Raw genomic sequence first — 16,737 nt, forward strand, 5'->3', positions numbered from 1 at the left:
GTATTTTGTTGCTGTTTGTTGTTGTTCCTTGAACCAAATTCATTTTCATCCCCTAATTTTTGCACTTATTATCCCCTCTCTACATGGTTAGCTACTCCCCTGGATACGTGTATGGCTTCTCATCATTTGGATTTCAGCTCTAATGATACCTTCTCATCCATGCCCCCCATCAATATCAAAGACCACTGTGCCACAGCCCTGCCCCACTCCAATTTCACATGACCTTTATTTTCTTTTTAACATTTATCACCTAAATCTCTTATTTATTTTTTTAGTTGTTTATGGATAAAGTCACTGCTATGTAAGAGCACTATGCCCTTTTTTTGGAAGGAGGACCTGACTGACCAAGCAGTCTGTCACTAAGCAAGATCAAACTGCTAACATTCTGGATGACAGGAAGTTCACAGTGACCTTGTCAAATCAGAGAGATGATCTGTTGGAAACTTGACTTTCCAGATGAACGAGGTGGAGAAGGAAACATACAAGGACAAAAAACACTGAACAGAAATAGGCTCAGGATAATTTTTTTTTTTTTTTTTTTTTTTTTTTTTGCTTTGCCCTTACATATAAGAAGTTGGAACTGGCCTAACATATTAAGCGAATAACAGTTTGGAGAGTAGAATTTCTTGTTCTTTTTTGTCAGTACCCTGCAACCTGAATCCTATGAAAAATGAGATTGAAGTAGCCTGAAAAGATGAAATTGACAATTTTCTACACGATGCATTTGGATAAGTAAAGATATTCTTCTACGAATTAAATTCAAAATGTACATACTTATTGTTCAGATAACTCATTTGCCTATAATTTCTATTCTATAGCATATGAAATATTATTTTAAAATATTTGCTCTTAGTCTCATCCGCTAAGGCAAAATTGTGATATGGCACACCTACTTATTGGCATTCCCCAACATCTTCTTTCAAAAAATGTATCTTCTTATTTTTTTTAAGTAAGCTCTGTGCTGAATGTTGGGCTCGAACTCATGACCCCAAGATCAAGAACTTCATGTTCTACTTACTGAGCCAGCCATGTACCCCCGTCTTCAGCTTTGAGACACTTAATTCCCCTCCACTCACTGTTTTATCTACCTGTTCCACAGCTCACTCTGTAAAGCCCTGCTTTCAGCTTTCAGCAGATCTCTGTTTGGTGTTTCTTCTTCTAAATTCCTACTCAAAATTATATATAACCCTACTGTGGCACTTAAAGAAGTGTATGATACAAAAAAAATTTTTTTAATGTTTATTTTTGAGAGAGATAGACACAGAATGCAAGCAGGGAGGGGCAGAGAGAAGGGGACAGAATCCAAAGCGGGTTCTGGGCTCTGAGCTGTCAGCACAGAGCCTGATATGGGGCAAGCGGGCTCTGGGCTCTGAGCTGTCAGCACAGAGCCTGATATGGGGCTCGAACCCACAAACCGAACTGTGAGATTATGACCTGAGAAGATGTCAGATGCTTAACCAACTGGGCCACCCAGGTGTCCCAAGAAGTGCATGATTATAACTGTGTATGTGTCTGTCTCTCTCATTAGATTCTACTTGTACTACCAAATATATAGTCCCAGCGTTTATTTGTTACACAGCATAGCATGTGTTCAATAAAGGTTTCCATTTTATACTTCTCCATTTTGTTAACTTTTTAAAAAACCATTTCCCATATGTTACTTTATTATTGCTGCTTGACAGCCAACAGAGATGGGGTTGGGTCATTTGTTTTCATATTTTTCTACGTTAAAAACTCGTACTTTCTTTTTAGAAAAAAAAATTCCAAAAGTGATGGAGTAAAGAGGCTTTGCTATGTGTGACTGTGCTGTTTAAGAAAGACAACTATTGGGGCACCTGGGTGGCGCAGTTGGTTAAGCGTCCGACTTCAGCCAGGTCACGATCTCGCGGTCCGTGAGTTCGAGCCCCGCGTCAGGCTCTGGGCTGATGGCTCAGAGCCTGGAGCCTGTTTCTGATTCTGTGTCTCCCTCTCTCTCTGCCCCTCCCCCGTTCATGCTCTGTCTCTCTCTGCCCAAAAATAAATAAACGTTGAAAAAAAATTAAAAAAAAGAAAGACAACTATTAATTTTCCATTTAACTGGAAGGAAAGTATATTGAAGAAAATCCCAGTGAATAGATGAATCTACATATAGTTCAATTTTCCAATTAATTTACTCAGTCATCTGAGTGGTTTGAACACAGACTCTAGAGCAGGGCCTTGGGTTTGAATTCTGGCTCTGACACTCGCTAATAAGCTTGTTTGACCTTAGGCAAATTCTTCATCTTTCTGTGCCTTAACTTTCTCATTTGTAAAATGGGGCTAATAATTATATCTAATGCACAGGGTTGATCTGAGGACATATTCAACAAATATTTATTTAGGACATATTATATACCAGGCTCTGTTCTTGATATGAGTGATTAAATATGAAAAAAAAAAAAAGCTTCTTCTTCGTAGAGTTTGCATTCCAATTAGCAAGATAAACACAAATACACATATATGTGTTAGAGATAAGTGCTAAGGAGAAAAAGAAAAGCAGAGAAGAGGAATATGAACTGTTGAGGAACAGATTTGGAATTTTAGATAGGGCAGCCAGGGAAGGTCACACTGGAAAGTCAACTTCTGAATACAGACTAATGAAAGTGACCGTAGTGGCAACATCAGTCTCGATGGGGAGGCCTCTGACGCAGAAAGAACAGTAAATTGCAAAAACCTTAAGAAAGAAGCATGCCTGTTGGGTTCAACAGGCAGCAAGAAGGCCAGTGTAGTTGAAGTGGAGTGAACAAGGAGGAAATTATAGGCAACAGGTATGTGTGTGTGTGTGTGTGTGTGGCACACACTTGTGCCCATGCAGGCGGGTGATCAGGTCAGGCCCTGTGTGCTGTCATGACAACTTCAGCTTCTGAAGAGAAACGGGAGCCTTGCAAGAGTTAGGCACAGGAGGAGTGACAGAAGGAGATTCATGTTGTCGCATATTTCTCCAGCTGTGTCACTGAAAGCTGACTGGTTGGGGGTGGGGCGGCAGGAGTGGGGTGGGAGTTGGGGAATTTTGCAGAGGAGAGCAAAGGCAGCAAGAAGGAGGCCAATCAGGGAGCAATACTTGTTACACTGCAGTTGTTGTCATAAGATGATGGAATCTGGACCCAGGAGGAAAGATGCAAAGTGGGAGAGGGAAAAGAAGAGTCTAGAATTACACCAATATTTCTTGGACTGCACATCTAGAAAAATGGTGCTTATGAACTGAAATGCTTAATGTATGATCCTTACCATCATGTCTAAATGTATTAACATATTAAGTAGTTAATATATGTAAAGCACTTAGTATAGTGCCTAACACCAAGTCACTCTTCTGTTCATGTTTGCTGTTATTACTAATAAATTGAGACAGGAAAATTTTAAATCCCTGTATTTTATTAAATGGCAACATGTTAGAGTTACAACTTATGGTCTCTGGAAATCAAGTGATTGAAATGAGAAATTGAAAGACTCTCCATTGGCAGGGACAGGAAAGGAAACAAGATTTTCAAGTACTAACCAAATTCTGACTCCTTGAATTCTCCTTTTCACACCTACAAGTGCCTTTAATACAGCACCTCTTTCTTTTCTTTACTCTGGACTTTTGAAAGTATCCCTATCCTCATAAACAACACACACACACACACACACACACACACACACACACTACCTTTTAAAAAACAGTCTCTGTTTCACAGTCACTATTGCAATGGAATTTACATTAAGCAGTACTGCTTTAAGTACCATTGAAGTTCCCTGTGTTTTGAAGAAACAGCAGTGACATTTATTTTTTACTATTATGTTCCTGAAACTGTGAAAGCCAATAAAATAAAAGTATGAGAGAATTCTGAAATTCTAAACAGTTTAAAAGAAAATAAAGCACTTTTGGTTTCTATGTGATGGTACCTGTGTCCTTCTATGCAGTGCATTTCTCATTGGTGAACTATAGATGAAATTTCAAGTTGAAAATACTTGAAGTCTGTTTTATGGCAGAAAAAGGGTCCTGGCTGTGGCAGTAACTATGTGACTCATCTTATCTGGTTCAACTGATATTGTAACAGTTCCCCTTCCTGAATATCTAGAACCAGAGAGTGGGACCCTTTCCACAATTACTATTGCAATTCGTAGTGTTTTTTCCAGTGTGCGTTAGCTTATACCTACCTAGAAGTCTGTTTCTGTGTAAGGTAAAGCTCTGTTAAAACGTATGTTCGTGTGAAAATTCCATTTTAGTTTAAGTCTTTATGTATAACAGGGCCTGGTAAATAAATAACACTGGGGACGAACAAATAGACAACAAACTAGGGTCTGGTTGCTTTGACCACACCAAGAAATTAATGCAAACAAACGCAGAAAGATACTAATTGTTGGCAACCCACCCACCCCACTCCCCTCCACCATGTCTGCCTCCAAAAGTCAGGGGAGTTAGACAAAATTCTTTGTCATACAAGGATTCCCAAACTCACTGTTAAACATACTTACATTTTCTAAAGCCAAAAAGCCTTACTGTAATTTACAGATCGATTTGTCTCTTAAGTGGAAGGAACAAAGATAGGAAAGGAATTTGGGTATCTAAGTAACCTCTTTTATTTTTAATGCCATGGAGGTGCTGTGGGCTGTGGTTCTGCTAATTCAATAAAGGATACAAGCTCTCAGAGACTGGCAAGCATTCAGCAGGGGGATTCAAAAATAACTAGGACTCTGCTGGAAGTTCTCTGGGGAGAGATCTCACAGTGCTCCTTGTCATTCAGACAGTGAGTTAATGAGTCCTATCATTATTTCCAATGATAATTAAAATGCAGAATTCATTCTCTTTAGTTTGGGGAAAATTCTTTCATTTCTTCTTCCTTCCTCCTCCCAATTTCCACTTACACATAGGCTTGTCTAATTTTTTTTTTAATGTTGATGCTTAGACTTTATAAGCAAATAGTATTTCATGGTTTTAAGGTACTGTCTTATACATTTCATATTCAATAGTTTAACTGGCTCAATTTTTTTTACAAATTGTCTTCACAATTCTATGATGAAGAAATTATTCAAGTTATGCATATTATTTCTGTTCTTTAGATGTATAACTTTATGTATGTATGTATGTATGTATTTTGAGAGAGAGACCATGAGTAGGGAAGGGCAGAAAGAAAGAGAGAGAATTCCAGGCAGGCTCTGTGTTGTCAGCACAGAACCCAACATGGGGCTCAATCTGACGAACCATGAGATCATGACCTGAGACAAAACCAAGAGTCAGATCCCTAACCAACTGAGCCACCCAGGTGCCCCTAGATCTATAATTTGAAGCTCTAAGAATAGTTACTGGATCACTAAGTACTCAGAGTTTTAAGGAACAGAACCATAACTTGAACCTATGTCTTTAGTTTTAAAACCTTATACTCTTTCCATTTCATGTCAGTTAAATTTTGGTAGTTAATGTACTAATAAAATTCTTTGAGTATTTTCCAGAGACTCAAGAACAGGTAGAACCACAGGATAAGGGAATCAGGGGAAAGGAAGGTGGTGAGGAGAGACCAAAACTGGCAATGGATAAGCCAGCCACATGACAAAAAAAGAATACTCTTAAGCTGTTTGAATGTGAAATGCACAGCCTTTATCATATTATGCAAGTACTAGATTTGTCTATATTTTCACTGCCATATTTCATGTCTAGAACAGCATGCCTTATCAGATGTACCACCAAGATTGAAAAATTAATTAAACCATGCTAATTAAACCATGATACACCATCGATCAATTTTAAAAAGCTAAAATGGGGGGGCAGGCGATGGAGGGAAGGCAGATCTTAGAATCAAAGAAATACAGTATTGGTAACTGCAGAAGGCATGAAATTTCTGTAAATAAGTCATAACACAACCTTACTAGACAATCAATAAGCATTTATTAAGTGCCTATGGATGGGTACAATGAAGCAAAATGCATAATCTAGGTGAAGAAGCTTAAGTGCTGTGTATGAAATATTAATTACTATCCTTCAGTTTCACAGTGTTGACCACTGCTAAAAAAAAAACAGATCCATTTGTGCAAAAAGATGTCTGAGTGTGCAAGCATCAAGAGGGTACAAGGTAAAGAAGAGAGGATGAGGAAGAGGAGGATAGGAGGAAGCAACTAAGGGAGGAGAGGATGGCCTGGAGGAGACGTAGAAGAATGGAGGAGGGATCAATCTTATTTAACCAGGAGCTTCACTGAAACTCAATGGTGGTCTGAATCCTGTCTGTACCAGCTCCCCTGATTATATAAGCAATAATTGCTGTCCTACGTATGAAATGATACTTGAAAACATCAGCTTTCAAAAAGGGTTTCATACATTGTTTAATCATCTCTGGCTTCATGTCTAATACTGAAGATTTTTCCATCCTTGCACATTTTTTAAATCATGAAGACTGAAAACTAGACAATTTCTCAGATTTGAACTAGTTATTTCTCAAATTTGAACTAAATGTAATGATTAAATGTTGGGCAATGCTTGGAAATTAAATCTTGTTATGACTGGTGATCAACTTCCTTGATGACTTAAAAGCTTTAGAATTTGTGATTAAAATTAAAAAGTTGTCTGAGCTGAAACTAATCATCTAAATATTTTACTTGGGCATTTTGCATATATCATGATTACCATCCCAAAATCTGTGTGCTGAACTGGAAAAATGAAATTAGATTGTTTCTAATTAAAAACATTTCTGTTTCTGTAATGAGAATTGTATACATAAATTGCCCTATAATGTGAAATAATTACTTTTGAAATTACTCAAATAAAAAGAAAAGATCTTCAACCTTTTAGCTGTGCATTATGCTCATGAATTTATTACTAATTTGAAAGAGATAATATCCTCAACATCATTAAGCCTCATGACTAAGTGGTAATATTACACATTCTGATGTTGTCACATAGTTGCTGTGATTGAGGAAAAACTAACCTAGTAATGGTAATTACTTCTTTAGAAAGGCAAAATTATAAATAAATAATAATGCAGAGCAATTTCATTTTTAAAAGTCAATAATGAATTCCATCAGCTGCATGCCATTAAAAATCAAAGAGGTTACTTACATGCATCAGATCTTTTTATAGCTTTATTCCTTCCATTTAAAAGTACAGGCCGATCCATCAATAATAATGTTATTTTGACTTGTTTGACCAAAACTTAATAAAAAAATACAAAAACCTCCTATTTCTCTCCTCATTTCTCTGGAGCCCAGAGAACTTAAAGGAATAAAATGCTGAAGGAAAACAAATGCATTTAAGCCAAGTGTTAAGCAGATAGTGAGGAGAGCCTAATGAAATGTATTACCAGTTTTTGAAACCCAGAGCAGTGGTGATAAAATATAAGCATGTGACTTGATCACTGTTATTACCTGAGCTGTGCACAATTTTTCAGTTAGGGGCAAGGTAAGACAATATGGAAACCTTATTGACAAATGACCTCCAGTGAATGCATGAAAAGAAGTCACTGATGACTTGTTATAAATGGCCATTGTACATGAAAACAAACTCTAAATCACTATGTCTGAATCTATATCTGGGAGCAACTCCTGATAGAATTGTAGTTAGCAGCAGTACCTATAGTAAATCAGGGACAAATAATGTACATGCACCGAAAGTCTTTTTTAGATTCTATATTTAGATTTAGTATTTCAGCATAGTTTACCCTCTCTGGACCTCCCCTACCAAACATTCCCTTTTTAGAGGCAGTAACCAAGATTTCTATATAGCTTATCTGGATTTTGAAAATACAACACAAAGCCAGCCTTATCTGACTTTCCAAAATGACTTCTTTAAAGCTGAGAGCGCTTACACATACCTTTGCGAGGGCAGAACATTTCTGAGGTCCTCCCTTCAAATCTACTCAGCCAGCAATATGCTGCTTTCAGGAAGAGAGGACAGGGATTGTGGTTCTGGTGCTGCCCTGGGTAATACAACACTTCCTGTCTGGGAGAGTGCCCTCTCCTCCCACCCGGTGCCTGACCCCTGGTGGCAGTGTGGGAGATTCAGAAGTTTCCGTTTCTGCACACAGGAAACTGTACCCACCTTGTGACTGTGGACTTGCTCTTGGCTCATTGAATATTTTGGAAACAGTGCCAGCATGCTCCGCATAATATGTTACTAAGTTGACCCTACAAGTCTACCATGAAATGACATAAAGTAACTTCGTATCTAACTTCTGTACAGTTTCTTATCATAAGGTAAATCAATGGCATGACCACCTTTAACAAATCTCTATTATTTAGTCTTAATAGCACTGACAGGCAGTACATTTGATAAGCTGGGTACTGACCTAGCTGGTGTTTTGTACCTTTACAGGTATTTAAATGCTGTGAGCTCACTGTTCAAACGTAAGTTTCATTTTTCCCTTAGAACCTCTAACTGCATCATGATACAGTATACCTTATATTAATATTATGCTATTATTCTTATTTCTTTCTGTGTTTTTTTTTCCCAGTTAGTACAGGAGAGAGTCCACCACAACATCCATCATGGTGCTGAACACTTAGTAATTGAATGAATGGATAGAAGTCATAATAATTCTCTCCTTGTGCCCTCTTAATCCACATTCCCTGTTAGCTCTATGGAAGCAAATGGCAGCCTCAAGAGCCTGACTTTCTCTGACTCCATGCAAATGTCTTTTAACTTCAAAATCCTGGAGAAGATTTTGGTGGTGCTTTTTTTTTTTTTTTTAATTCTCTCCTGTCATCATATTTCTTATGAGATCCTTCAATGCAGCTCACTGAGATATACACATATAATTCTGTATTTTATTGGAGGGTAGGAATCATGATCATAGAATGCAAAAAATATCAACTCAGATCCTTGCAAGTCCAAAGATTACTGGATGCCAAGACAGTGGGCTTCAGGGGCAGTTTAAAAGATATAAAGGTCAGTAAAAACTGTGTGCAGAGTTAGGATACTGTAATGAACTAACAATGGTTATAAAGGAAGCAGAGTTCATGTTGCTACCAGTTTATAAAAATGACACTCTATATCACAACAAAGATACTAAGATTTTGTGTGCAATACAGAATCTATAGCCTTTGCCAAGTTCTGACAGCTCCATAATAAACTACTCATTGCCTAGTAAAGCAAACCAATGCTTTTTAGAGGAAAATGTTATAAACTGGCACTATGATTCATTTTCAAATAAAGATTTATGACGTCACATCTTTTCTATGGAACTACGTTTGTATCCACTACAAACTCTTTATTTGGCACCTTTAAGAGTTCCAGTAGTGTGGCACCTGGGTGGCTCAGTCAGTTAAGCTTCTGACTTCAGCTCAAGTCACGGTCTCATGGTTGTTCTGTTCCTGAGTTCGAGCCCCTAATTACAGTGCAACCCCTGCTTCAGATCCTCTGTCTTCCTCTCTCTGGCCCTCCCCACCTACACAGGCCCGTGTGCGCGCTCTCTCTCTCAAAAATAAATAAACATTAAAAGAGAAAAGAGTTCCTGCAGTATTCTCTATGAATGCTATTCAATAAGACAACATATGGAAAACTTCTAGTAAAGTTCCTGACATTCTGCTATAACTAGGTCCTTAATAGATATTAATTTCCATTCTTTCCCTTAATGGCATGGCTGGCTTAAAGTAATGCTAATGGCCACAGTGCCTTACATATGTTTAATGCTCTATCATTTACGAAGTGCTTCAGCTAATATTCTCCTGTTATGTACACAACCACACTGGGAGATGCTGCTTATCCTCAAAAGTTTTGCCGAGTTAGCTACGTACAGAAAATGACAGACTGTTTCCTCGCAGCTTTAAGTGGTGAGCAAAAAGAGAGGGCAGAAGTGTTCTGAAGACGTGCTGATGTTCATCTTCAAATAATTTAGCATAGCTGCAGACTCCCAGGAAACAAGAACAGTACATAAAAATAAGGAAGGAATTGGTTCTTTTTTTAAACCAGACTTCTTGTTAAAAGACACACACACACACACACACACACACACACACACACCCTGAACAAAATATACACACGTGGTTTTCAACATCTGCAGAAGATGCAAAGGAGGGTTTTGACATTTCTATATTTCACATAGATGGTAATGCTATCTATATTTGCATTGTGTTTGAGTATGAACAAGAAAGCTACAAAAACACACACATAGTCATATCAAACACACTTGTGAACTGGTATGTGACAGGTGCCTATATAAGCAAATATCTACATCTATATATGTGCCATATCTACACAAGATACAGATTTCCCAATGTTTTGTCATTTGCTCTTTCTTATTTGCTCTCATTAGGAATCTGATAGGAGCTAGACGTGACTCACTCATCAGTTAAGTATAGTCGTTTCACGGTTTTGTAAGACCAACTCAATATTTTAATTGTGTTTAGACCTGTCCATTAGGCCTCTGATGTACATAGTTTCCTATGAGTAGTACTGGTTCTTAGGCACTGCTTTCCCTTAGCTGTCCATCACCTTTGGGATCCAGGTTGCTAAGAGCTCTTTAAAACTACAGTAAAACCTTGACTTGTGAGTAACTTGTTCTGCGAGTGTTCCACCAGAAGAGCAAACATTTCTAATAAATTTTAACTTATGATGCTGAATGTCACATGATCAAAACTGAGCCAATGGTTCTCTCTCTCTCTCTTTGTCTTGCTGAGGGATTGTGGGTGGTTGTCTCCCATACTCAGATGCTCTGTCTCAGGCTGTGGTGTTTGGCAGAAATCAGTGATTTTTCAGAACGTTGGAAGGTGCCCACAACTGGCACTAGTGTGTTTTTGTCACTTCAAAGCACCTATGGACAGTCCTTTGCTTTTCCAGACAACAGTAAGCTTAGGAATGCTCTGCTTCATTCTAGGTCATTGGATAGGTTCCTTCTTAAAGTTGTACAAAAAAAAAAAAAAAAAAAGAAAGAAAGAAATATTCCATTGAGTCAATAGACAGCAGTGATTCCATTAGTGATAGTGCAAGTTGTCCTACACAATAACCCTCCTCTTTCTTGTCTGCTTCACACCAGCCATGAAGGTTTTCAAAGGTAAGTGCAGGTTAATTTATTTTTCTTTATATTTTGTATTTTCTTTATTATTGTGTATTACAGTATTGTAACCATTTTTATATGAATATTTTGGGGTTGTAGAATGAATCATCTGAGTTTCCACTATTTCTTATGGGGAAATTCGCTTTGATAAGTAAGTGCTTTGGATTATAAGCATGTTTCCAGAACAAGTTATGTTCAGAAACCAAGGTTTTATCTATTTTTATGGGGCACCTGGGTGGCTCAGTTGGTTGAGCATCCAACTCTTGATTTCAGCTCAGGTCATGATCTCATGGTTCATCATGGTTCATGGGATTGAGACCCACATTGCTCTCTCTCTCTTTCTAAAATAAATAATACCTATAATATATATATTATTTATTTTATTATATTAATTTTATTTATATTATATATGTAATGTTTATCTATTTATTTGAGAGAGAGGGAACACACAAGCAGGGAAGAAGGGCAGAGGGAGAGAGAGAGGGAGAGGGAGAGAGAGAATCCCAAGAAGGCTCTACACTGAGCGGTAGCTCAATCCGATGACCCTGGGACCATGACCTGAGCCGAAATCAAGAGTCAGATGCTCAACTGACTGAGCCACCCAGGATCCCCTATTCTAGATTATTTTTCTAGCTTAGTTTTTAATTTATTTTCCTGGTTTACATTTCTTTAATGTTTATTTATTTGGGGGCAGAGAGAGAGGGAGACAGGATCCAAAGCATGTTCTGCCCTCTCAGCACAGAGCACAACGCAGGGCTCCAACTCAGAAACCTTGAGATTATGACCTGAGCCGAAGTCAGAGTCTTAACCAACTGAACCACCCAGGTGCCCCTTTCCTAGTTTACCTTTTTTTTCTTTATATTATATCTGTTATTACAGCATGTAGATTAATGAATTTATGATAATGTGACTTATTTTATTTTTTGAAAGTATTTTTAAAATTTTATTATGGTAAGAACATTTAGCATAAGATATACCCTCTTAAAATAAATTTAAGTGTACCATACATTATTGTTGACTATGATAATGTGACTTTAAATTCCTAAGTGTGTTGGTTTATTTTTATGATATGGATAAATCTGCTTGATTACATCATCAGAGTTTGTTCAAATTGAGCTTTTTTTTTTGAAGTTGGTAGAGAAAAGGCCCTTGGCTAAAGGAAGATCTATGATAAAAACTCTTTCCAAGACTTGGGTAATTTTGGAATCGTGTGATCTTTCTATTTATAGATGTTAATTGTTGGCAGGTAGGATTATAAAAGTACTTTTGCTAATATCACATTACAATGCCAAGGATACAATCTTAACCTGAGATGTGAATTTTACTGGTAGTGCGCACCCTTTTCAAAATGCACTCTGCAGAAGACCAGTAAGAGCACTTCCCCTCTCAGGTGAAGTACTGAATGGGAAAAAACGGGGTCACGATGCTGAATGATGAATGGTGTCAGTTCTCAACTAAGATTCTCAAGGGGATGGATGAAGGAGAGGCGATTTCCCCTGGTCCGTAGAAACCCTCTAGCTTCTCTAGGAGAAAGGTTGCTTGTCAAGTATTTAACAAATTTTTTTCTTAACGGAGGGAGTGTTTCAAAGAGATTTTGAACTGCTTATAGCAGCACTTACCGTTGGATACATAAAGGGTATTTTAAGTGTTAGGCTTCATGGAAAAGAAATGCCTCACAAAACTGCTGTAAGTTTAACATTCATAAAAGAGCTTTTACTAAAGCAAATCGGGTAGCCTGTAAAAAAACTTAATGTGGTTTACTGAACAACTACATGTTTGAAGCAAGCCTGTGCTAAACACTGAGGTTACAGTGCGGATGCAGCCACCTGTTACACACAGCCTTTTATTTATTTTATCATTATTTTTTTTAATGTTTATTGTTGAGAGAGAAAGAGACACAGAGTGTGAGAGGGGGAATGGCAGAGAGAGAGGGGGACACAGAATTCGAAGCAGGTTCCAGGCTCTGAGCTGTCAGCACAGAGCCCGACAAGGGGCTGGAACTCACAAACCGTGACATCGTGACCTGAGCCGAAGTCTGACACCTAATCAACTGAGCCACCTCGGCACCCCTACACACAGCCTTTTAAATTCTCTTCCTTGTGCACATACTTTATGACTAAAGAAAAAATAAAGTCTCTTACAGTTCTGTGCTTTTGGGAAACATGTCACATATTAAGCAGGGAGCAAATTTTCCATTCTGTTCTTCCCTCCTGTTACATTGCTTAGCAGTCTGCACTCAGTAGTCAGCATCCCTCCCGCGTTCTCTGGGCTACATCAGCTAACGCAAGCGTTGCAGAGTGATGAACAGTTAAGGCTCTGGAGCCAGTCTGCCTGGGCTCAAATCTCTGGTTCTCTACTTTCCAGACATGAGGCCTGGGGTAAATTATCAACCTCTCTGCCTCTCAGTTTTATCATCTGTGAAACCAGGATTTTAATAGTTCCTACCTCATAGGGCTGCTATCAGGATTAAATGACTTAATACATACATGGTACATAGAACAGTACTTGGCCTATAGTAAGTACCCAATAAATGCTAGCTTGTTAAATTATCATCATGAAGAGACAGCTATAAAAGCATGCGTAGAAATCTCACATATTGCCTGCCACGTCAAGACAAGCCATGTTCGTACAACATTTTTTATAATGCAGAAATTGATTAGGATGAACTCTTCAAAACAAAGCTCGAACAAACAAGCAAAAAAGCAGAATCAAACCTGTAAATACAAAGAACAAACATGATGGCCCGAGGGGTGGGGGTGGGAGACAGGCAAAACTGGTGAAGGGCAGTGGGAACTACAGGCTTCCAGTATGGAATAAATAAGTCACAGGAATAAACAGTGCAGCACAGGGAATATAGTCGATGGTATTGCAATCGTGTTGCAGAGTGACAGATGGTAGCTACACCTGTGAGCACAGCATATAGAGAGTTGTTGAATCACTATGTTATATACCTGAAATTGGAACATCATGTGTGACCTGTATTCAACATTTAAAAAAAAATACCTTCTCTTTTCGGGCACCTGGGTGATTCACTCAGTTAAGTGTCTGACTCTTCGTTTCAGCTCAGGTCATGATCTTGCCGTTTGTGAGATCGAGCCCCGCATAGGGCTCTGTGCTGACAGCAAGGAGCCTGCTTTGGATTCTCTCTCTCCCTCTCTCTGATTCTCCCCATGCTTGCTCTGTCTCTCTCTCTCTGGATCAAAACAAATAAATATACATTAAAAAAGATTTTCTTTTTAAAATTTATTTTATTTCATATTTTTTGTTTTATTTTAATTTTTTTTTTAAATTTTACTTCCATTAGAGTTAACATAGAGTGTTCTATCACTTTCAGGTATACAACCTGATACTTGTGTTGATTCAACAATTCTATACATTACTTGTGTTCATCATAAAAATTAAGTATCAATGCCTTTCACCTATTTCACCCATCCCCCCACCATCTCCCCTCTGGTAACCAACAGTTGTTTATAGTTAAGAGTTTGTTTTTTGGTTTGTCTCTCTTTTTTTTTTTTTTCCTTTGTTCCTTTTTTGCTTGTTTGTTTCTCTCTCTGTCTTTTTTCCCCCAAGGAGTTTATTTCAGCCAACCTGGGGACAGGGAGGCTCTGCATCTTCAAGAATGTGTTGGGTCCCTGGCAGTGCATTATGGCTTGTGCTGGGGACGCAGGACCCAGTGGGGCAGCGGGAACTAGATCTTGGGAGTCCCAGAACTGCTAGGCTGAGGGCTGGCGGCACTTGCTGGCTGCGATCTCCTCCACCTTCATGACCTGGATCCAGTGAGCCCGGCGCGGTATGGAGCGCCCGCCCGTGTCTCAGTAGCGCTGGGTGACAGCGCCTGCCGCGGTCAGGTCCCGGTACTGCCGGTACAGGTTGTGGGTGCCCCTGTGGGAGTCAGAGCACAGCCAGGTGCTGAAGTTCCTCACCCTCAAGGGGGATTTCTCATTTCTCAAACACCTGTCCACAGTCCACGATTTCCCCTGAAGACTTCATCTTCAGCTGAGACACAAAGTACCAGAAGCGGGACTCGGTGACAACATGATCAGGTGCAAAGATTCGCATGTAATAGAGGGGTGGAGTGCAGCATTTGGGGGTGGGCAGGAGGCACCCCACTACCTTGTATTCTCCCAGTGTGCCCAAGGCCTTCAGGGGCTCTCTCTGCTCTGGCTGCCACCCAAGAAAGGAAGTTCTTGTTTTAGTTTCTTAAATTCCATATATGAGTGAGATCCTATGGTATGTCTTTCTCTGACTTATTTCAGTTAGCATTACACCTTCCAGATCCATCCATGTCGTTACAAATGTCAAGGTTTCATTTTTTTTTTTAATGGCTAAGTAGTATTCCATATCTTTCTCCATTCATCTATGGATGGACGTTTAGGTTGCTTCCACATCTTGGCTACTGTAAATAATGTTGCAGTAAACATGGAGGTAAAAATGTCTTTTCAAATTAGTGTTTCCATAATCTAAAAAAAAGGCTTTTCTGGTCTGATTTGGAAAATTAAACATTATCATGAGAAGAGATAAAGAAAGGAAATAAAAGAAAAAATGCAGATCGTGATGAATGAGTTTTAAGCTTGATTTCAAGATCCTACAATAAAGTCTACAGAAGAAAATGAATGGTTACATGCATAAGAAGCTATATAGTACATGAAAATTATTATATCCTAAAAGAATTATGTTAAAGTTAACATCTGATTAAAATAGTTATATCAATCAATGGTGCTGTGGAGACTGCCTAATAGCATATATTTTTAACTTTTTACTTTGTAAATTATAATTATAAAATATGAAGAGTGTGCCTTGAATATACTGTTTTCATTTCCATATGATGTTCTGCCCCATTTTGTCTTCTACCCTACTTATTTATATTTATTTTACATGAACTTGAAAAGGGTATGCTTATCAGAAAGATTTTTCAGCAAAAGGAAGACAATCTTTAGGATTATGGACATCAAGAAGGGGAAACAACAAAGATCAAGAAGAATAATATGAGAAATTAAAATGAATTGATTAGAAACTGATGAAGAAGAAAATAAAATGGAATAGATATTTTAGAAAATAATTCAAGCTGTTTTAGTCATGTAAGTCAATCCTGGAAAAAAGTCAGTTCTCTTGAAAAAAACAGAATGACCTTTTTTGTTGTTTGCACTTTTTTTTTTTAACCATACAGAGGTATGTAAATTAAAATTATATTATATTTGGTCTATGTGCCTAGACCATGTGCCTAGAAACTGATATAAAAACTGGAATTTATTATTTTATTTTATTATTATTATTTTAAACTTATTTATTTAAATTCAAGTTAGTTAACATACAGTGTAGTATTGGTTTAGGGAGTAGAACCCAGTGATTCACCACTTACATACAACACCCAGTGCTCATCCCAACAAGTGTCCTCCTTAATGCCCATCACCTATGAAGTCCATCCCCCCAACTACTTCCCCTCCAGCAACCCTCAGTTTGTTCTCTGTATTTAAGAGTCTCTTATGGTTTGCCTCCCTCTGTTTTTATCTTATTTTTCCTTCCCTTCCCCTACGTTCATCTGTTGTGTTTCTTAAATTCCACATATGAGTGAAATCATATGATATTTGCCTTTCTCTGACTGACTTATTTTGCTTAGCATAACGCACTCTGGCTCTATCCACGTTGTTGCAAATCAAGATTTCATTTTTTTGATCACCAAGTAGTATTCCATTGTACATACGTACCACATCTTCCTTATCCATTCATCAGTTAAGATAGTGTGGCATCGAGTTACTTTACT

The 16,737-nt window shown here is 38.2% G+C and overlaps 1 protein-coding gene across 7 annotated transcripts in view; it reads right to left on the reverse strand.

The window, feature by feature from the left end:
- Positions 1-16,737, reverse strand: part of OXR1 (oxidation resistance 1) — a 448,199-nt gene that overhangs the window by 112,276 nt on the left and 319,186 nt on the right. Inside the window, exon 1 of one of the 7 annotated variants that reach the window (XM_027064033.1) lies at positions 7,797-7,830. The exons of the other annotated variants lie outside the window; for them this stretch is intronic. Coding sequence (XP_026919834.1) covers positions 7,797-7,815 — 19 coding nt within the window. The 5' untranslated portion in view covers positions 7,816-7,830. Of the gene's footprint in view, positions 1-7,796; positions 7,831-16,737 lie in introns of those variants that run through there. 7 annotated transcript variants of the gene reach the window in all.

This window comes from Acinonyx jubatus, chromosome F2 (assembly GCF_027475565.1).
Source record: "Acinonyx jubatus isolate Ajub_Pintada_27869175 chromosome F2, VMU_Ajub_asm_v1.0, whole genome shotgun sequence".
Classification (NCBI taxonomy): Eukaryota; Metazoa; Chordata; class Mammalia; order Carnivora; family Felidae; genus Acinonyx; species Acinonyx jubatus.